Consider the following 20,336-nt stretch of genomic DNA (forward strand, 5'->3'; position numbering starts at 1 on the left):
AATAAATTTGACAATATTTCCTTATTGGCAATTGTGTGCTTTGATTGGTGGGCGCGTTATAAGAATCTAGCAACAATAAACAAAATCCAAGTGTAAGCTTTGTCTGCGTTTTCACATTTTCACAATGCTTCCAGACTAGTACAGATTTTTAATGGTGTACAGTTATAATACCAAAAATAAGTTGCAAACATTGGTGTCGATTGGTGATGACGCAATTCCATTAATAATTAAATTGAACATGCTACATTTTCGTGATGCGGAACGGATTTCAAATTTTAGTTTTACACCTCGCCCAGCCCAATATAGTCGAACAAGCATTCAATGCTAAAATTCATTCAGAATTCTGACTGTAATCCTTCCTAACAATTTTGATGGAATCCTATTATATTAAGTTTAAATTTAAGTCACTACCTGGATAAAGATACCATCATATTCCTAAAAGTAGGGTAAGGAGCCTATTTTGGCACTATTAGGGAGAGACCCACATTATTTTTTGAACAACTTTAAAATGAAGCAATATTATCTTATAACCTTCCTCAGAATAAAGCATAATTGTACTGTTTTTTAAACATCTATAGAATATTTATCAGAAATGTCTCTATTTTCAGCATAAATGAAAAGAAATGTCCTATTCTGTGCATCTATTCTTACCTCAACGATCCAATTATTGCCCACTGGGTGCGCCAATTTTTACCTCATTAAAAACAATTTGGTTGCAACGCAATGTCTTATATTCCATTTGCGTGAATTCTGACTACGTATCCAGATCATGAACGCCAACGCATGATTTATAAAACATCATTCTACTTTTTTCAGCCGATCAAAACAAACGTAAACATCACGCACATGAACGAACCTCATCAGCTGTTGGAAGTAGAGCGCCCAGTATTAGCGCATTTGCCCAAAATCCCACGCGGCCTTTCCCGATCGAAAGGAAAGGCCGCGCTTTATGAAACACCGCACTTAGCCAATCTGTCATAATGTCGTCAATTTACATAACGGATGGCTGAATGAGAACAAAATTTGTTCCAAAAATCAACCCTGCGTTATGCAACGTTTTATGCAGATTGAGTATACCAAATGCCAAATTCACCACGTTCAGGTAAAATCAAAAATTCTTTTTAGATTACAGAATTGATAAAGTTGATTTAATGAGCTATACTTATCAATAAAATTCTATTTTTAAAAATGTCCTTGCATTTAAACGAAAATTGGAGGCATATTACTACTGCAAATAGCAAATGCAAGTCCTAGTTACACCAAAAACTTGCTTGCAACCTTAGAGCGGCCTTCAATAAGCAAGTAGTGCGGCATGTATGTTTCAGTGAATGTCTCAATATTGCACTCGCAATAAATATTCAAGGGAAGGCTAACAACTGGTGAGGACTAGTTTACCATCAAACATTGCATTTCTCCGATCCGAGTTTTAAGCTTAGACGAAAATAAAATATCTGCAATCAGCAATCAGTTGAATAATTTGAAATAATTGATTATCTATACCTGAAATTTATGTTTCAGTTTGGCCGCACTGGTGATTTCTTCCCTTGCGCTAACTGCAAAAAGTTTGTTTTGATTGTGGTAGTGAATCTGAAAAAACATGGCGATAATGTGTGCCACCGTATTTCTGATTCTCGTATTTTAACAATAGTCCTATCTTAGCGTTCAACGAGTGTTTTTGTAGTAAAATTATTAGAAATGGATTCTCCTGCTAAAATAAAGGTATGTATCAGTGCAATGTTTAACATATTCCTGACGGAATAACGAGATATAAGGCGGTAATTCCCGGCTCATAACACATAGTTTAGTTAAGCACCGCTGCGAACTGTTTCGATTCACTATGTGAATGAGGCGAATTAGCAGATATTTCAAGAAGGTGATTTTATTTTAATTAAAAGTGGGATGTAGATGACAGTTCTAAATAAATACGTGCACTACAAATAAAGCATATAACATGAGCTTATCGTTGCCCACCTGTTCCAGCCAAATTGATAATATCATTATCCGATAAGGTTGGTTCGAACCCAAGAGGTGCGGAATAGGGTCACAATAGGCTCTACTGCCATAATAGGCGTCTTACCCTATCATAATTTTCATATGAATGCCAGTTTGAGAAGGATTCTGAACTTCTGAGAAGCTTGTCTTGAGACTCCCGCTAAAGTTACTACCAGAATCCGTCGGAATCTTGTGGTGTATTCTCTTAATTAGTAGAACAATATTTTTTGTCTGCTCCAGGGGAGGATCCAGAAAAAAAATTCGAGGTGGGGGGCGGTTTGTAATTACGATTTTGAACATTGTTCAATTCGAAATCCGCTGTAACTATTCAATGAAAATAAGGAAAAAATTTGTTTTGCAATGATTTGAATTTTTAAAATTATTTTGAAATCTCTCAACAAGTCCAACATGGGCTCCCAGAACCCTCCCCCTGGATTCTCCCCTGGTCTGCGCACATGTTTTGAAAATTAATCAGCAATAAATTTTTGCGTCTGTGTACGGAATCCTCTGATCAACACTGGTTGAGAACTATTTGAACTAGAGATACCTATCAACAAACATCATCGTATACCTATGCTCCACCCAGTGAACAACATTGATTGCACGCTACATAAATCTGACCTGACTACCGGAAAATGAAGGTGCGTTTTGTAAACATTTCTAATATCGATTTATTTTCCAGTGGAGGGTTTATTGGAAAACTTTGTTGAAAACCCATTACACTAGCTTTAAATTGCGCCATTCGTACCAGAGCAGCGGTTGCTATCTACCATGATAATGTAGCGTATAAGAGTATCCACAAACAATAGATTCAATGGCTGGTTCTATTTTCACCACAGACTGGGCTGATTTTAGCCGGATGGTACATCGAGTACAACAACAGAGTACGTCAATGTCTTAGGGCATACACCTAATTTATAACGAAACAGGATCTTTTGTGTACCTTCATTTAGTTAATGAAATGAGTAATAATTGCTAGTAGCTATACATTCTGTGACCGATGATCTGAGCCTAGCATAAAACACCAATGCTGTCAATTTACGAATTTACAATACAAACTCTATCAACAGAACCTGTGTGTGTTATTTGTATTGCTCGCGGTAGAGTAAATAGATTGAAAGCCAGACCTTACACCATGCTTTGGTAAATTGAAACTGCACGAGCCAGTGTAGTTCCAAAAGCTGTTGATGAAATGCATTCGGGCCTACACCAGATTGCGTCAGTAATGATGCGGGTGCAAACGCAGCCGCTATTACCGTTGGTTTTGAATATTTTAAGCAAACAAACAAAATATGCTTCTGGCACAGGATGATTACTTACCATTCAGTATGTGAACGTTGATGAAGTACGAGTTGGCGTTCGACGGAGAGCAGACATACTTTCCCGAGTCGGCACCTTTTGCTCGCTGGATCAGCAGGTACGAGGTGGTTGTTTCGCCTTTTTCCGTTATCACCGACACACCGCCCCGGGGTGAGTCATAATTAATTTCCTGCGGCGGCCCGAGCAGTCCGGTAGTGCAGAGTTAAATAGAAAACAAATAAGAAGTGGGGAGAAAGAGAGTGAGAGACGAAAAGGATAGGTTAGTAATGTACGAGTACCTCACTTGAGATGTCGGGTGCAACATGATGCACCTGATACAGTTGTTGGGCTGAAAAGATGCTGTCTACAGAAATTGCTGAACATGATGAGAGGAAATGTGTTTTCCTTGAAAATGAGTAATTTCTAGCTACAATGATGGATAGCGATTTCAAAGCGACTGCCTGGCTTTCTCCACGATTCAAAGAAATATACTTTAACCTGCAATGCATAGCTACGCAATAGTTACGTGCATGGTAGGCTTATTTAATTATTTTACTGAGTTAGTTATTTCAACTAAAGCTGTAGGAATGATTTAGAATGTTTTATGCGTACACCCAACATGGATAAACTCTAGCACTTTAATTTAGAAACAGAATGGGTTTGAACATATGACGAACTGCTTGGAACGAATTGTCGTAATCTCGCAACCCCGAATTCATTTGAGAAAATAATGATTACATTTGATTGACAGCAGGGCCGTCTTAAGACCACTCGGGGCCCCTGGGCACATCTGAGCTGAGGGGCCCCTATAATTAAACAGGTATAAACTGATGTAGAGTAGGATGATCAAAAAATGATCCCCAGGATCAGGGAACCATCTATACCATCTTGAGATTTATTTTTCAAATTTAAGCCAAATCATTCAACCATGTGAAAATATTAAAAATACTGCAGAAATCAAATTATATACAGAAAAAATTAGATTTCCATCACTATAGGTGGCATTGTAAATGTCCAGGTACCGTCGAAAAACGGAAGATGATTTTGATAGATCTTAAAAAGATATTAGCATTTCTAATAAATCTGACCGAAAGTGGCAAAGAGTCTAACACACTAACTTTACGCGGTTGTGGGAGTTCGAGGCAAGCTACGTATGGACTTACCAGCTGCGCTATTCCCCCATATGATATAGTCTGATCTTAATATTTGTAAGATGCTGTTTGAGGCTGAAAAGTGCCTCCGTCAATAATGAGGAATGATGAAGTAAGGCGGGTTAAACGTCAACACTACAATGTCGACGATTCATTCAATAATTGTTCTTACACTATAACCAACTAGGAAAAGTATTTAGCAATATGCCAATAAAATTCAACATGGTAATAGATGACGACTACATGATTTACAAAAGTTACATTGATTCGTACAATGTTGTTCTCGATTTCTTACTGTTCCTGATATGCTGCAGCTGGAAAAAGTCAATTGCCAGCTTGACAAAAAAGCCCCATTTTTTCAATCATAAATCAACTACATTTACAAATGACAAAATTGAATATTTCAGCCATTGAAATCAATCGATATTATGTCGAATCGAAGTGCGTGATTCATTTTAGATATTCGCATTTTTCGCTGCAGGAATAGAACGATTCTTTGACATAGTATCGCATCATGCACAAATTGTTGATGAGGTTGATTTTTGTTATACATTCTGACAGAAGTTTTGTACTTTCTTTTATAGCGAACGGTTCGGAGAGGCGAAGGTACCAAACAAGTACATTATAAGTAATATTAATATGTTCATATTCAACGAATTAATATCTCTACGACGGCGCTGGTAGTTAAGTGGCAAGTCTAACGTTTTGATGGTAGAATCGCCTCTCTGGTGTCGGTGATAGAGGCAGAAACAACAAAAGAAATAATAAGAATAATTAGCCTTTTCGCCTTTCGAAAGTACAAATTTTCAATACCTTCATTGTTACGTAAACAAATAAACATAACGAAACATCGAAATTACTCGAACCTATTAATATGAACAACACAATTCATTTCAATAATTCACTACCAAAACTATTGGCAGTTCATTCATAATCAGCCACATACATAAATGCAACCATCTACCAACGAAGCTCATCAAAGACGAAAAGCAAATAATATGTCACTTTGACTGCAATATTATACAACATGTAAACCCAAACATAAATACATAAAAATTTAAGTTAAAAAAATCATTTCAATACTAGTCATGTAGAACAGTCGAAATAGGAAACACATCGAATGCACATTGCCGTGAGGTACAAATTCTCGACTACTGATTCCTGATTCTAACGGTCTAAAATATTTATGATAAGGCGGAGTGTCGTAAAAAATAACATAATTGATTCTGTACTAGATTACGACGGCATAGTGTAAAATGCCTAATCTGACCGCGAAAGTGTCGTGAAATCTCAAAAAGTCCAGGAGTCATTTTTAGAGGTTTTCATGAAGATTTGTCGATTCACAATTCCTGATGTGATGAAGAAATTAAAATTTGCCGAATGCGCGGATCGCTTGCCAAACAAGGATTGTGTACCGAATTTCGACTTCTTCTTCCACTTTCTGCACAACTTCAATATGCAAATTTTGCCACTTTGTTGCCGCTCCTGCTTGGTGCCTTTCGAACTTTCTATACGTATTGTAGAAAATTTTTTAGTTGGAGCGAATAAAGGCGATATAATCCAGGCTCATTGGCCAGGGCAGGGCTAAATACCTCTGTCCCATCTCAGAAGCTTAGGGCTAAAGGAGTGACATTAATCCTCTTTGCCAAGTCACTCCTAACGATTTACTAAACCCCCATCAAATTGAAACGGTCGGTACGGTTGTCCACGTTTCTCCCAAAATGATTCGTTGATCAAATTCTTCATTAAATGAATAATTTTATTGCCGTATAATTTTTAATCATCTTCATTCTGTACGCTTCACAGTTGGCCTGGGCGCTTTAATGATTGTGTCACATACCATATGTGCCACAAACATTAATACTGATAAGAAAAATTGTAGGCGAACGTCTGCAACGTTCCAGGTTTCTTACATGTATTGGATGTGTATGTGTAGACTAGACTAGACTAGTATTGTAGAAAACATTTCATGGTTTTTGCTCAAAATGATTTGAAACTTGAATCGAAATGTTGGATTGACATTTTAATTGGTCCAATACCATCCAGGTCATGTAGTGCCTCGTTCCCTACCGCTACCATCACTCCGTTTGATTGTCTGATGCTCTTTAAATGTCACATGGGATAAGGTGCAATGTGTTAATCCGAGCAACTGATCCATTGTCCACACGCTAAAGAGTTATAAACATTTAAGTGCTACTATTTTTTGGAACTAAGCCTTCAAAATGATTCTATATTCATCCTAAGTTGGGGGCCCCTAAAAGCCCGGGCTTCTGGCCCTGGCCCTGTGTGCCCATGCGTAAAGACGGTACTGATTGACAGTCGTAATCAATTTTGCTATATTGTAATAAAATAGTCACGATTTGACAGATAATATTATATATTTTATAATTATTAATATATAATTCGACTAATCAAACAAACAATATATGAAAATGTAAGTGAATTGATGCGCTAAATTTTGATGTTCATCTTTCGAGGCATCAATGATCTTTTTAGATATATTAATAACTCTTTCTAGTTCATTACGGAACACGATTCGATGCTATATAATCTGGATTTTTTGCATCATGCAATTCTCCCATCATTTATCTATTTTGAGAATCGTATGAAAGAAAAATTCCAGATTATACCGATTATGGTTGATAAAAAAGTTAATTTTATCTAATTTTAGACAATATAATCACATTTCATGTATAGATCAAACTTTCTAGTTATATTTTGCCATTATTGTAACTTTCTCAAAGTACGCATACAAATGAATGGCGAATGCAGTGATCTTAATCGTATATCGTATAAATATACAAGAATCGAACACAATTTTATATATGGACTTGATGCATTGAAGCAACGATTTTTCGAGTGGTAGTGTATTCATTTTTAAATAGGCTTTGTAGTATGTACCTATTAGCAGAATCGAAATAGGATACGCTGAGTGGAAATGAATCACGTTAAGTGGAAATGAATTGATCTAACGTAAATAATAAACTTTCGCTGCGCTTTCCAGCGATCCGCGTAAATTTGTTGCTAAGAAAGTGTTCGTCTTTGCGCAACGAAAGCACAGAGTTACACGTTTTTACACATTCGCCTCAAACATTAAACAAGCTCAGTCGCATATTGGAGGGCACTGGGTAGCGTACCTCCAAAGCCAGTGTAACGGCTAACAGTGTGAGGCACAAATCTCCGATCAACATGGGGAACGTGCCATTTGAACCAGACGCTACTGAGTCCTGAACTCAGCTATGCTCGCTGTAAAAACACACAGCGCAGTGATCTGCTCCACCTTCCGTTTAACAGGCACCTGAGCTTGTCCGGCCAAATCCGTTCTTTAAATAGTCGATGATGACGTCATTCATAGAAGCGTAGCGTGATAGGTACACAAATCTGTTGTGTCGGATTTGGGAAGCGCTATCTTCTGTGTGTTAATGCGGGATATTTTGACTAGGTTGAACATTATTTAAATTTTCAATGATATGACATCAAAAATCTTTGGGTATATCTATTGGAATCTATTCTTAGGAGTATTTCGGGGCGATGTGTGCAAAAAATTTGAAAATTTATCGTGAGATGGTTGAATTATATCCGTTTAAAATTGAACCACTTTTCGTTACATACCATTTTTGCACAATTTGCAAAGTGCACCCCCACATCGAAAACAAAGACATAGTCGTACGTCAAAAATAACAGGTAAGTGTTTTGGAAAGCTTTAAGTTTTTGTTTTATGGAGTGATTTTTGTTTGTGTAAAAACACAGATATTTTTAAGATGCTTACCACTTTTGTGCGAAATGAGGGTACGAGGCCAATTGGACCCCCTATTCCATCAACCACCGTTCAGTGCCTTGCGGCTACGCACACGATACTGCAATCGAAAACTGTGACTAACCAGATTTATTGGAATAAATATTTCAAAGATAATTCCATAGCAAAAATGACGGTCTGAATTGCCCCGTAGAAATGTCCAGAATACTCCGACATTGTAAAATGATACAAAAAATGTAAAGTTTTGCAAATCGTCACCTAGCGCTGCCATGAAGTGGTGCAAATGAGCTTTTATGGCATAAAAATGTCGCTGATGTGTCAAACTAACCTTTGACCGATATTTTTTTTATATCTATCCACGTAAAAGGGCGATTTGTTTAGGTAGGTCCGAATAGACCCGGGTTCCCCTATTCAATTGTTTTGTTACGAAAACTTTTGGTAGAAGCATTGAAAAATGTTACCATGAGCACTAATTATGGCTTCAGTTCATTTCGAATTATAACACAAAGAATGCTGCGATTCAAAGTTTAAATTCGATTTTCTTGAGACCAATACACTTATTCGTCCTTATAGATTTGTCCGTTAACGGTTTCTTATATGATAAACAACTCATTTTTCTACATCCACTGATGGCTTGTCAGATAAAAATTTATAGACGAATTTCGTCAACCTGTTGTTATAAACTTTCTTAGGAACGATCAGCCCATGGACAACTTGACAGGTAGTGCTTGCTTCATATATGTACCACCGACTTGATGGTGGCGCTAGTATGCCTTCTCTGTACGAGTACCACGAAAAACGAAGCGAAAAAAATTCAAGAGAAAAGCGTGTTTCGTTACGTGTGTTATGAACGCCGCCAATGTGGCTAGAACAACATTTAGAAAAAGCGTATTCCAAAATGTAGATAAAGAAAACTATTATTAGAGAATAAATTTATCCCTAACTGGAAACCGTCAGCAAAGTTACATAAATCTTATTACAGTCGTGATTCGCTGGTTGGGCCACAGCCTTGTTCAACTAACGAATTTGATTCGCTAGTTGGTCCAATTGACAAATGTCAAAAACTCTCCAAAAGAGATGTTGGTATAGTATAACAGTGGTACAGTATAAATGCATCTGTTCACATCTCTAAATATTGTCAGATTGATTGTCAAAGTTAATTTGACATAAAAGTATGGCGTTCAGATGCTTTTTAGTTGGACAATTGTCCAACCAGCGGAGGTCGAACTAAAAAGCGGTCCAGTTAAAAAGTGTTCAACCAGCGAATCACGACTGTGTAAATTTAGCTGGAAGTCGTTGTTTTTAGCAACCAGCTCTCTTCCTTCCTTTCTCTTTCTTTCTCTTCCAGTTTTGGTTTTCTTGTTGTGTGAAGTTTGTAATCGGTTAATCGTTGGTGATTCTTTTCTAAAGAAATATAAATGAAAAACATTTTGGCCAATGAAAGTAAACCTACGACCTTGTTTCAAGTTCATTAAGAACGTCAAGAATTCAAGTATTTTGATCGGGAAAATAAACAGTATATGTAGGATTTTCGACACATTTAGCAAAATTGGTTTTGAATAGAATTTGTGTGTTTTTATCAGAATTCTGGCCAGCGAACCGGTAGTGCTCGCTTTCAGCAAGAATGCTCCCAGAAATGTACAATTATGTTCACTACTGCCCGAGTTTTTTTCCAATTTTGCAATATTTCTGTCCGGAAGATATTCCGACGGTACGGATCCCTTCAGAATTATTCTGGCATTTTACTCGACTCCAGTCTGATAGAAACTTAACGGAACGGCATCTACCGGAGGATTTCATGTCTGGGGAGATGTTTATTCGATCCGGAAGATTTTCGGAAATCTTAATATAAGTGGAAGTGGCATGATTTTGAAAGTCATCTATTTCCGAAAATCGATTTATTTTATGTTGGATTTTTAAATTCAAAATGGAATTTATGTTTCTGTTTAGGTATGGTGGAATGAGGAAAGTTTCTAATTTCAACAGCGAAATTAATTTAATGATGGAAATGCTTAAATTGTTTATTTTTTGCAAATACGGAAAATAATAAATGGGATGCGCCTTTTTCAAATGTTGCTCCATTTGAGCCGCCATGACATCACCAAATCACCACAAAATTTGCTTATGAAGTCAATATATGGTTTTGATTTTTTAACGTTTATTTTAAAAGAAACGTACATAAACCCTCAAACTTTGAAGATTTTTTCAGAGGCCTGGACCTAGTCTTGTGAACCATACGACTCTGCTCAACAAATTGGGAAAATGTTTGTTATCAAGAAGAAGTCATCAAAAGACACCGCTGCATAGTGGTCGAAAACCCCAAAAACGCGAGCTTAATTTACTAGAGGCCAAACCATCGAACATATTCACAGGGTATCTTTGGAGGAATTGTTCGTAAGAATATTCCCCACAACTTGATAAAAATTAAAATTAGGCATGGCTTACTACGATTAAATAAAAAAAAAGAACTTGTTATGCTGACGAGGTGGAAAGTTGCTGTCTTCGACAAAGTTTTAGAAATGCTCGTAATAAAGAATTTTGTTGAACTAAATAGTTGAACTTGTAGAATTTAATGTTATCGATTTGAAAAGCGTTTTCTATGGCAACACCCTCAAATTTAGTTTTTTAATATAACTTTTTCCACTGTGACTTTTCGTGCAAGCCGTGCTCTAGACAAATATGGAGGCATTAAAACCACATAATATTGTTGAAGACTGTAAGCAAAAATACCCAAGTAAAACATTACAAAATGAGCTTAAAACCTTCTTACCATTATTATGCATAGTCCGGAAATTGAAAATAGTGCCTGATCGTCCATTTTGGTTTGCTCTTTTCTCTCTTATACGCAGTTGAAGTTGGTGTAAAAAAAAATTAAAATTCTTCAACAACTCTAAAACGAATAAGTTTTTTTACAAGAGGTGTGCGCCGCGCTGCCGATTTCAGGTAAAAAATTTATATGCATTGATCAACAATATTTTTACATGCAGTCTTCAACAATATTATGTGGTGTTAATACCTCAACATTTGTCTGGAACATCGTTTGCACGAAAAGTCACACCGAAAACAGCTAAATTAAATAGCTAAATTTAAGGGGTTTGCCTTAGAAAACGCTTTAAAAATCGATAACATTAAGTCCTACAAGCTGAAGTTGTTCAAGAAAATTATTCATTATGAGCATTCCTAAAACTTTGTCAAAGACACCAACTTTCTACCTCATCAGTAAAAAAAGTTAATTTTTCTATTTCAATCATAGTAGTGCCTCAATTTAATTTTTATCAGGTTGTGGGGAATATTCTTACGAACAATTCCTCCGAAGATACCCTATGAATATATTCAATGATTTGGCCTCTAGTGACGTTTTTGGAATTTCCGACCACTGTGTGTTGAAGCTGGCTCGTGGTGGATTCGGATTGGTTTGTAGTAGTTAAGCCAACCGACTAAACTTAAACCTCTTGTATCTCGTAATCCTCATCCATCCGGGGCAACCGTTAAGTACTGCTTTAGTTTTTGCTTATTTTGTTTTGTGTGAATCGTCATGTTTTTATCCATAGTTACTTTTCCTTACTTGCTGTCAAACCTTCGCGATATATCTCACCTGCTCAGGTCTGCTGCCAATATCGTACCCCGTTGAGACATGAACCGGTCCTGGGGTTTCGACCATAAGGATTTATATCTTTTTACAACCACCTTCGCCGGGTTTCTTATCCTTGTTGGTGCGAGTCGTTCCTATTTATCTGCTAGCTGGTGCTGAGAACTTCTTGGCGGTAGTATTTCACCCTATACCGATGCCAATTTTCGCGATCCATTTCGCTGCCACTCTAACGGAATAATCACCGGCGGTAAAAATGTTCTAGACAACGTTATCCCGATTTTCTCCAACTTCGTGTTTTTCCTCCTTAACTTCCGTTGCTAGCCCTCTGACCGACACCTGCTGTCTACTCACTACTTTTGCTAATATCGAAGCTTGTCGATACGTTAACCGATCCTTCAGAGAAGCCGTCCAACTTGACATACATCCCTGTCCAGCCACCCTCGCAAAGTTTCGTCCTTGGTTTCTTCATTGACTTGTTTCTAAAGTGACCGAACTCAAATGACATTTTATGTGTCCAAACCGTTTGCAGTATATTTATTTTCCTGGACAGGAAAATAATAAATTTTTAAAAGTAATTCAAAACGATCATGGTGGTGGGGGTGGGGTTCAAACCTCCACGTGCGCATGGGCCTGTGTCAAGTTGTCCCAGGGCTGGGAACGATCAACTCATAGCTAGCGAAGTAATATATCCGCCGCGGCATTTTTTTCACGTAGGTCCAAACGCTCATCACAATTCAGAACGATTTTGCAAGCTAGTGCATGTGCGAGTTTTACCTTCCATATTATAATTGAAACTTCGGCTCGGTACTGTTTGTACCCCTACTAGAGCACAAAACAAATTGAAACTTTCGTAATATCATTCTGCCCTTCATTTTATCTATTGTGACACATTTCCTAGCGCTACCATCGATATTTGATTCTCCTTGAATGTCTTGATCACACGAAACATGAGATGGTTCTAAGCGGTTTACAGATACATCTTTACAGTTTTGTTTGAATTCCAGATTCTGAAATCATTTGCAATTGGGAAAGAAATATAACTGGTAATTACACTTTACGGAAATAACTCTAAGCTCAGTTGTCGTTTCTGCAGAGTTTCCAAAGGGTGTATGAAATGAAGGTATGCATTTAGTTCAAAGAAAATTGATTACTGAATACCACCAACCGTGACAGAAGCATAATAAGTCCCCAATGTGCTGTTAGATTTATTTTTCCAACTAGAAAAAAAGCAAGGACGAACACTATTTATCCGCCAATATTGCATTCGAACATACGGTCCTAACAATGCTAATACAGAACCACAATAGAGATGGTCGAGTTTAATATTTGAAGACAACACTTTTATGTATTTGGGTACCTTGTTCCGTGAATTGCAAGCCAGAATAGAATGTTTATCTGTTTGTACCTCTGGTCTGACCGAAATGCTGATTTTGTGGATCTGCAATCCCGCTCTCAAGTAAAAATTGCGTCTGCTTAAAATGAAAATGATTTTATTTAAATAGAAAAAAAAATGACAAAGAGCTATGATTCCTGTACATTTTTAGCCCGATCTGATTTAAAGCTTACTCTTCTCAGTGAATCACATACCCGAATCAAACCGGCGTTATTCAAATATGGAAAATCACGGCCCGGTTCCGAAATCCTGATCTGATCATCTCTAGATTCGGCACAAGCGATGGCACCTAGCTACATAGAAAGAGCTGATTGCTTTTAGAGCTCCAGTTCAATTGTGCAGTATCCCTCCTGCCTGTTTGCCATCTGGCGCCGTGTTCTGCTGAGCGCTTGTCAGGCAACAGGACACCAATGTTTTGTTAGGAGCAAAGCAAAGGTGCGAGGAAATGGCACCCAACTCGACTCGGAAAGGTTGTCTGTGTTTATACGCTTTAAGCGAAATTTCTTTTTAGAACTGTGATCAGGTACACGTGGAGTACGGTGCAGCTGGAGTAAGGTGACTGAGATTAATTTTCTTTCGTCGTGTCAGTTGAGCTCCAAGCTAAATTTTAGAACCAGTAGCAACGATAGCCTCATAATGAAATTGTTGTTGAACATTGCCAGGTTGGTTCCCACTGTTTGACAATGATGTTTAAGGTTGGCTCTGGTAAAATATGTCAGGTCGTACAAAGTTCCAGCGGATTCAAATAATATTTCTTAATATAGTCACCGAATATCGTGCTAGACTAGTTAGAGACTATTCTTCGAAACCTTGACCGAATGTATCACTGATTTCCAGGTTTTCTCGTTTTCGGGGCACGGAAATCTAGTCCCCAGCAGGCCCACTGACTGCACGTTTTCCTAGAAAACACACATCCACATAGCCGGGTTAAAAAACTAATTTTCCTTAAAACTGGTTGGGTAGAGAAATGCAAAAAAAAATTAATCAAGATAGGTGAACTTCTCGCAGTGCTCGAAGCTACTCAATGTTTATCTTCAGATGTTCTATACAATTCTCTTATTTGAAAATTGTGTAATAATTATGTAATCTATTAGAATGTTTTCATAAAAAATAAAGCAGGAACTAATTCCTAACTAATATAGCAACAAATTAAGTAGTTGATGTGCAGATCATAGTGTCCAACGTTGAAACATAGCTATTTTTGCTTAAGGGGGCGTATTAGATCTGTTTACCCTGCACGCATGCTTTATCGTAGGCTGTTGTCTCATTTTCATTTTCCCAAAGTTCTGGTGGTTTAAAAAGTAGCGTCGTTCTCTCGTCATTTTGGCCTGATTTTAGAAAATGAAAAGGACAGATTCTGAGCTGCTATTGTTGTTGGTTGAAAGCATCGCATAAAACTTCAACCACTATAGCACAACTTTATCTTATCTTGGAACAATAGCATAGCCACAAATAAAAGTTTATATCTAACGACTCTTATTCCGCTACACTACAACGCTAGAATTTGTATTTAATTTCACTCGCATCAACTTGCTACAAATTGAGCGCTGTCGTTATCCAGTATAACTGACTTTATTTTTTTTCCCGACGGATGTGTTTCGGTTGCGATATCAAACACAATAGACAAAGCGAGTTCTGTAGTGTCGTCTGAAGGAAAAAAAAAGTTTCTTGCCGATAATACCGTATCGAGTTAGTAAAAGCGCTAACGGGAATTCATTCAAACATTCATGATGTGCGTTAAACAATAACCGTTATTCCAACGAGATCAATACAGAAACAGGGGAAAAAAGTTTATTTTGATCAAATTAGGTAAGGTGGCTCAACATTTCATCAATTATTTGGCATACAATCGACTCGTTCTTAAAAATAAGTATAACAAAAATGGCTTGGAAACTATGGAAATGGAAAAAAACTACTTTTTTCGTTTTCGATTTTTGCCCATTCTCTGTTCAACCTTAAGACGGCCCTGGAACTCTTTAAATTCAAATGTCTAAGCCATTTTGGTTTCTGATTTTTCGCTATTACAATATTCAGAAACATTTTTAGTGCGACAATATACACATCTTTGCTGAACATACCAAATCACTGGGGCTTGTTTGAAAAAAATTGAAAGATTTTGTTTATTTCTCCCAGTTTTTGAACCAGTTAACTTTACTATAGACGAATTTCGCGCCAACTTGAACAAATGTTGGCAGCACCCTCTCAGATTTTAATGAAACTTTCTGTACATGAAGACTTTGTCACAAAAAGCCACTTTGCATATTTTGTTTTTCCAAAAATGATCTAGACTGCCTTTTGAAAAGGGCCAAACTTTTTTGTCCCAATTTTTTTTTAGTCTAAAAATGACAAACCCTACAAAAAATGTTGTATGAGTGGTTTTCATAAAATTAGCCAAATTTTCGAAAAAAATATTGAAAATATTCTTCATTGACTCTTACACTGAAAAAAATCGATTTTAAAAATTTAAAGTCGATTTACAAAAAAAAAACCATTTTTGATTTGGATGAAATTTTGTTCCAAGATAGATAATTATGTTCCCTACCGTCAAAACTTTATGTTGGGCACTTTTGAGGAAAAAAAGTTTTTTGAAAAAAACTTTACCTTGTACAAACTGAATTTTTTTCTTCAGTGTATTTTTATCGAAAACTAAACCATGAAAGCCATGATCATCTCTGAATCCATTTTCTCATGTGCTAGTTGTCTGATACATGCAAAAAGTATCTGTAACGAATTTGGTTATATTCATAACAAACTTGAATGAACACTGGAAGATTGGAAGATTGGAAGATTAGAAGACTAAAAGACTGGAAGACTGGAAGTCAAGAAGACTGGAAGACTTGAAGACTACAGTTCATTTATTCCTGTCATAACTGATAAATTTTATGAAACAATTGACAAACTTTTCTAAATTTTATTTTATGTCTGATGGAGCAGCAGCACAATACAAAACTTTGCAAGCTTGTGTAGATTCCAGTCAAAGTATGAGTTAAGGTTAGAGAGAGAATGGGCCAAAATCGAAAACGAAAAAAGCAGTTTTTTCCCCACACCGAGTGTTAGATCTTCATAAAAATCAATCAGCTTATGTAAAATGTTGTTTCAGTACTGCTGATTGATTTTTATGAAGATCTAACACTCGGTGTGGAAATAAACTGCTTTTTTTCGTTTTTTTATTTTTGCCGATTCTCTCTCCAACCTTAAGCGCAGAATGGCATTTTGTTGCTATTGTTGGCACTCTCAAGCGAATGGCAAAAAAGCTAGTCTTGCTCGCGACTATGGAAATACCATAACAGGTCCCCAAGAGTTATATAACTGGACAGTTGAACAAACTGATAAAAATATCACAAAATTAATTTTCTGCTACGTATTCACTGAACAGAACAACAAAATCTCAGAAGAACTCTAAGAGCTGTATAATATCGCCAAAACAATACACGGAACTCAAAAATTCCACAGTTTTGTGCCTATTCCTTGGGGCAAAGTAGAGACGAAAAGATATTCTAATACAGAAGATGAACCAAAAATATTTTCCTTGCATAGAAATAATACAAAATAGCATGAAGATAGTTTTAAGACAAATGTAAAATATAAAAATAAATAAATAATTATGTAAAATTCAATACATAATGTTGTGGTGGTTATTTCTTTCTCTAATTCTTTCTCAGCACTAAACAAGAAAATAAAAAAGTAATAATTGTATATTTGTTTAACGACATAAACTCTTTTAAATGGGATTCTTGATAAAGGGGTTACATACCTTTTAGTGATAAAAATGTCAAGAAAGTTTGAATTTGAGTATCAGGAATCAGAATATATTGGCTCAAATGGCACGTTCCCCGTACATAGTCGGGGATTTGTGCCTTGCCGTGTGTTTTCATCATTTCCTGAGTGGAAGGAAAGGACAAGGAGGAGTGGGGAAGTAGAATTGGAAGGGTGGGAAAAATAACAGCACAAAACAAAAATAAACAACAGGTAAGTTAAACTCACAAGTAGTTCAACTTGCCTGCGAATAATCCTAAAGCTCTTTACCACATTGGATAAGAAACTTTAGTATGTCTCTGAGTTTCAGTCGACCAAACATGGTTTCGTCTATATAAGGACGGCTGAAGACTCGAAATCGCAATTGCGCTAGCGCTGGACAGTTGCATATCAGATGATATGAGGTTCCGTAGTCGGATTCACAAAGATCACATGAAAAAGACTCAGCGCGCTGAATAGTTGCCATGTGATAATTGAGTTTGCAGTGGCCGGTTAAAGCCCTGGTCAGCATGCCGCAGTGGAGCTTCGAAAAATGTAAGAGATTTTTCGAAACCACTGGGCATGGTTGTTCTAGAAACGCCTTTGTTTGGCGACACGTTTGTAGATTTCTGCGGTGCTCGGACAAAGCCCAGGACGGTATTTTTTCCCTTATCCAACTTGTCGAAATTGGCAGGGCGGGCTCAGGACCAACGAAGTCAATCGCTGAACCTGCCCTGGCCAATTCGTCAGCCCATTCATTTCCAGTAATACCGCAATGTCCGGGCACCCAGACAAGGTAGATAGTGTTGACAATGCTTAGTTCTTCGATTTGGGTTCGGCACGCGATCACTAGCTTGGACCGGGATTTGTCTGAGCTAAGGGCCTTGATTGCAGCCTGACTATCGGAGCAGAAGTTTATAACTCTGCCGGACAAACTCAGTTGAAGGGCCGATTGCACCCCGCACATAATCGCAAAGATTTCTGCTTGGAATACAGTACAATATCTACCTAGTGAGTGAGATTGTTCCAATCTCATTTCACGACAGTAGACACCAGCACCAGCACGTCCCTCCATCAGAGAACCGTCAGTGTAACAGACTACTTGCGTTTGTTGTTGTCTTTCCATAAAGCCAGACAACCACTCCTCTCGAGAGGGAATCTTCACATGGAATGTCCTGTAAGGAAAACTACAAGTGAGTGTAATATCGCTGGGAGCAAGAATATCTTCACCCCATGTAACCATTTGTGACCACAATCGTATATGACTGGTAGCAAGATCAACATGATTACTGTTCCAAAGCCCAGTAACCTGCAGTCTGTATGCACATGATAGTGCTTCTTGTTTTAAGTGTATGTGTAATGGTTTGATATTTAGAAGTGCCTCAAGAGCAGCAGTCGGAGTCGTGGTGAAAGCACCAGTCAACGCCATGAGCGCCATTCTTTGCAGATGGTTTAGCTTTGACTGGACTGTCACCACCTCTCCCCTCTGCCACCACACAAGGCATCCGTATGACAGTATTGGACGTACAATTGTCGTGTAAATCCAATAGATGTATTTAGGTTTGAGACCCCAGGTCTTTCCAAAAGTTCGTCTGCACTGCCCGAAGGCCCTGCACGCTTTCTTGACTCTGAACTCAATGTGAGCAGACCAATTCAGTTTGGAATCCAATATGACTCCAACGTATTTGACTTGATCCGCACACAGTAGCTCAGAATCAAAGAACTGCAAGGGACGAACCCCGGTTGTTATTCGCTTCTTCGTGAAAAGAACCATTGAAGTTTTGCTTGGGTTAACTGATAGTTTAACTTGTCGACACCACTGTTCGACAGCTCTTAATGCCTGTTGCATCAAGTCAAAGATTGTTCCGATGCAAAATCCAGTAATTAGTATTTGGTAATCGTCAGCAAACCCGTAGGTTGGAAATCCAAGCTCATTGAGTTTCTTCAACAAGCCGTCAGCTACTAAGTTCCATAACAAAGGTGACAGAACGCCGCCCTGAGGACAACCGCAAATACTCAACTTCCTTATCTCAGCCTGTCGCAGTGACGAGCAAAGCATGCGGTTACTAAGCATTGCGTTTATCCAACCTGAGATACATGCAGGTATCCCATGACCGCGCGTCGCTTCCAGAATAGACTGGAAGGACACATTGTCAAAAGCACCCTCAATATCTAGGAATACACCCAAGCTAGATTGCTTGAGCGAGAAGGCTTTCTCAATGTTGTAAACAACATCGTGAAGCAGAGTGATCGTGGATTTCCCACACTGATATGCATGTTGCATTTTGTGCAGTGGATATTCAACTAAACTAACGTTCCTGATGTGATGATCGATTATCCGTTCCAAAGCTTTCAGAAGAAAAGAACTTAAGCTGATTGGCCTAAAACTCTTGGCTTCTTCATAGCTTGAGCGCCCCCCTTTGGGAATAAATCTAACAGTTATTTCTCGCCATGCTTTCGGGATATACCCGGTAGCAAGACTGGAAAGCAAAATCTTTTTCAAGACATGTTTAAGAATATCAAATCCCTTTTGCAGTAGCACGGGAAGTATCCCATCTTTTCCGGGTGATTTGTATGGAGCAAAGCTGTCAACTGCCCACTTGACCGATTCAGTGGAAACCAATGTGCGTGCTAACGCCCACGAGTCCGAATCACCAGAATGAGATCTGTGAACGTTGATCAACTCCGGATCGATACAGCCTGGAAAGTGTGTGTCGAAGAGACAATTAAGAACATCTTTTTCGTCCGTCACATAAACACCATCTCTGGTTTTCAAGGAGTTCATCTGAAAATCATTCGATTTGGAGAGAATTTTATTTAATCTGCTAGCCTCGTTCAGACTAGAGACATTAGTGCATAGGCTTTGCCAGCCAGCCCGTTCTGCAGATCTAAGACATTTCTTATATGCACTACGAGCTGACCTGAAAGCCCTGGAGTCATCACGCTGACGCCGATTCCAAGCTCTTCTCATAACTTTCTTCATTCTTTCAAGCTCAGCCCTCCACCAAGGGGTTCCCCTAGTCGATTTAACAGTACGAAGTGGACAAGCTTCTTCGTAGGATGCTAATATGAATGAGTTTGTCGTATCCACGACGTCATCTAAGTCGTCTAGTTGACTAATTGTTGGAAAATATCCATGAAATTTAGTCGCCAAGTTTTCCAAAAAGAGGTCCCAGTTTGTAGATTTAGGATTACGATAGGTCACCACATTGAAGGTGACATCAAAATGCTCGAAAAATATATATTTATGATCGGATAGAGACGGTTCAGTTTCATTTGGAACCTGCCAATTTCCCAGTTCATGCAAAATTCTATCAGAGCAAAGTGTTATGTCTAACACCTCCTCCCTCCCAGACCTCGCAAAAGTTGGTCGGTTTCCCACATTCAGAATATGGAGATTTGTACTACTTATGTACT

At 37.9% G+C, this 20,336-nt stretch overlaps 1 protein-coding gene across 3 annotated transcripts in view; it reads right to left on the bottom strand.

Annotated features, from left to right (window-relative positions):
* LOC131681785 (zwei Ig domain protein zig-8-like) overlaps positions 1–20,336 on the bottom strand; it is a 274,728-nt gene that overhangs the window by 12,976 nt on the left and 241,416 nt on the right. For all 3 annotated transcript variants that reach the window (XM_058962816.1, XM_058962815.1, XM_058962817.1), the window contains one exon: positions 3,313–3,481. In XM_058962816.1, coding sequence (XP_058818799.1) covers positions 3,313–3,481 — 169 coding nt within the window. The remainder of the gene's footprint in view (positions 1–3,312; positions 3,482–20,336) is intronic.

Source organism: Topomyia yanbarensis, chromosome 2 (genome assembly GCF_030247195.1).
Source record: "Topomyia yanbarensis strain Yona2022 chromosome 2, ASM3024719v1, whole genome shotgun sequence".
Classification (NCBI taxonomy): domain Eukaryota; kingdom Metazoa; phylum Arthropoda; class Insecta; order Diptera; family Culicidae; genus Topomyia; species Topomyia yanbarensis.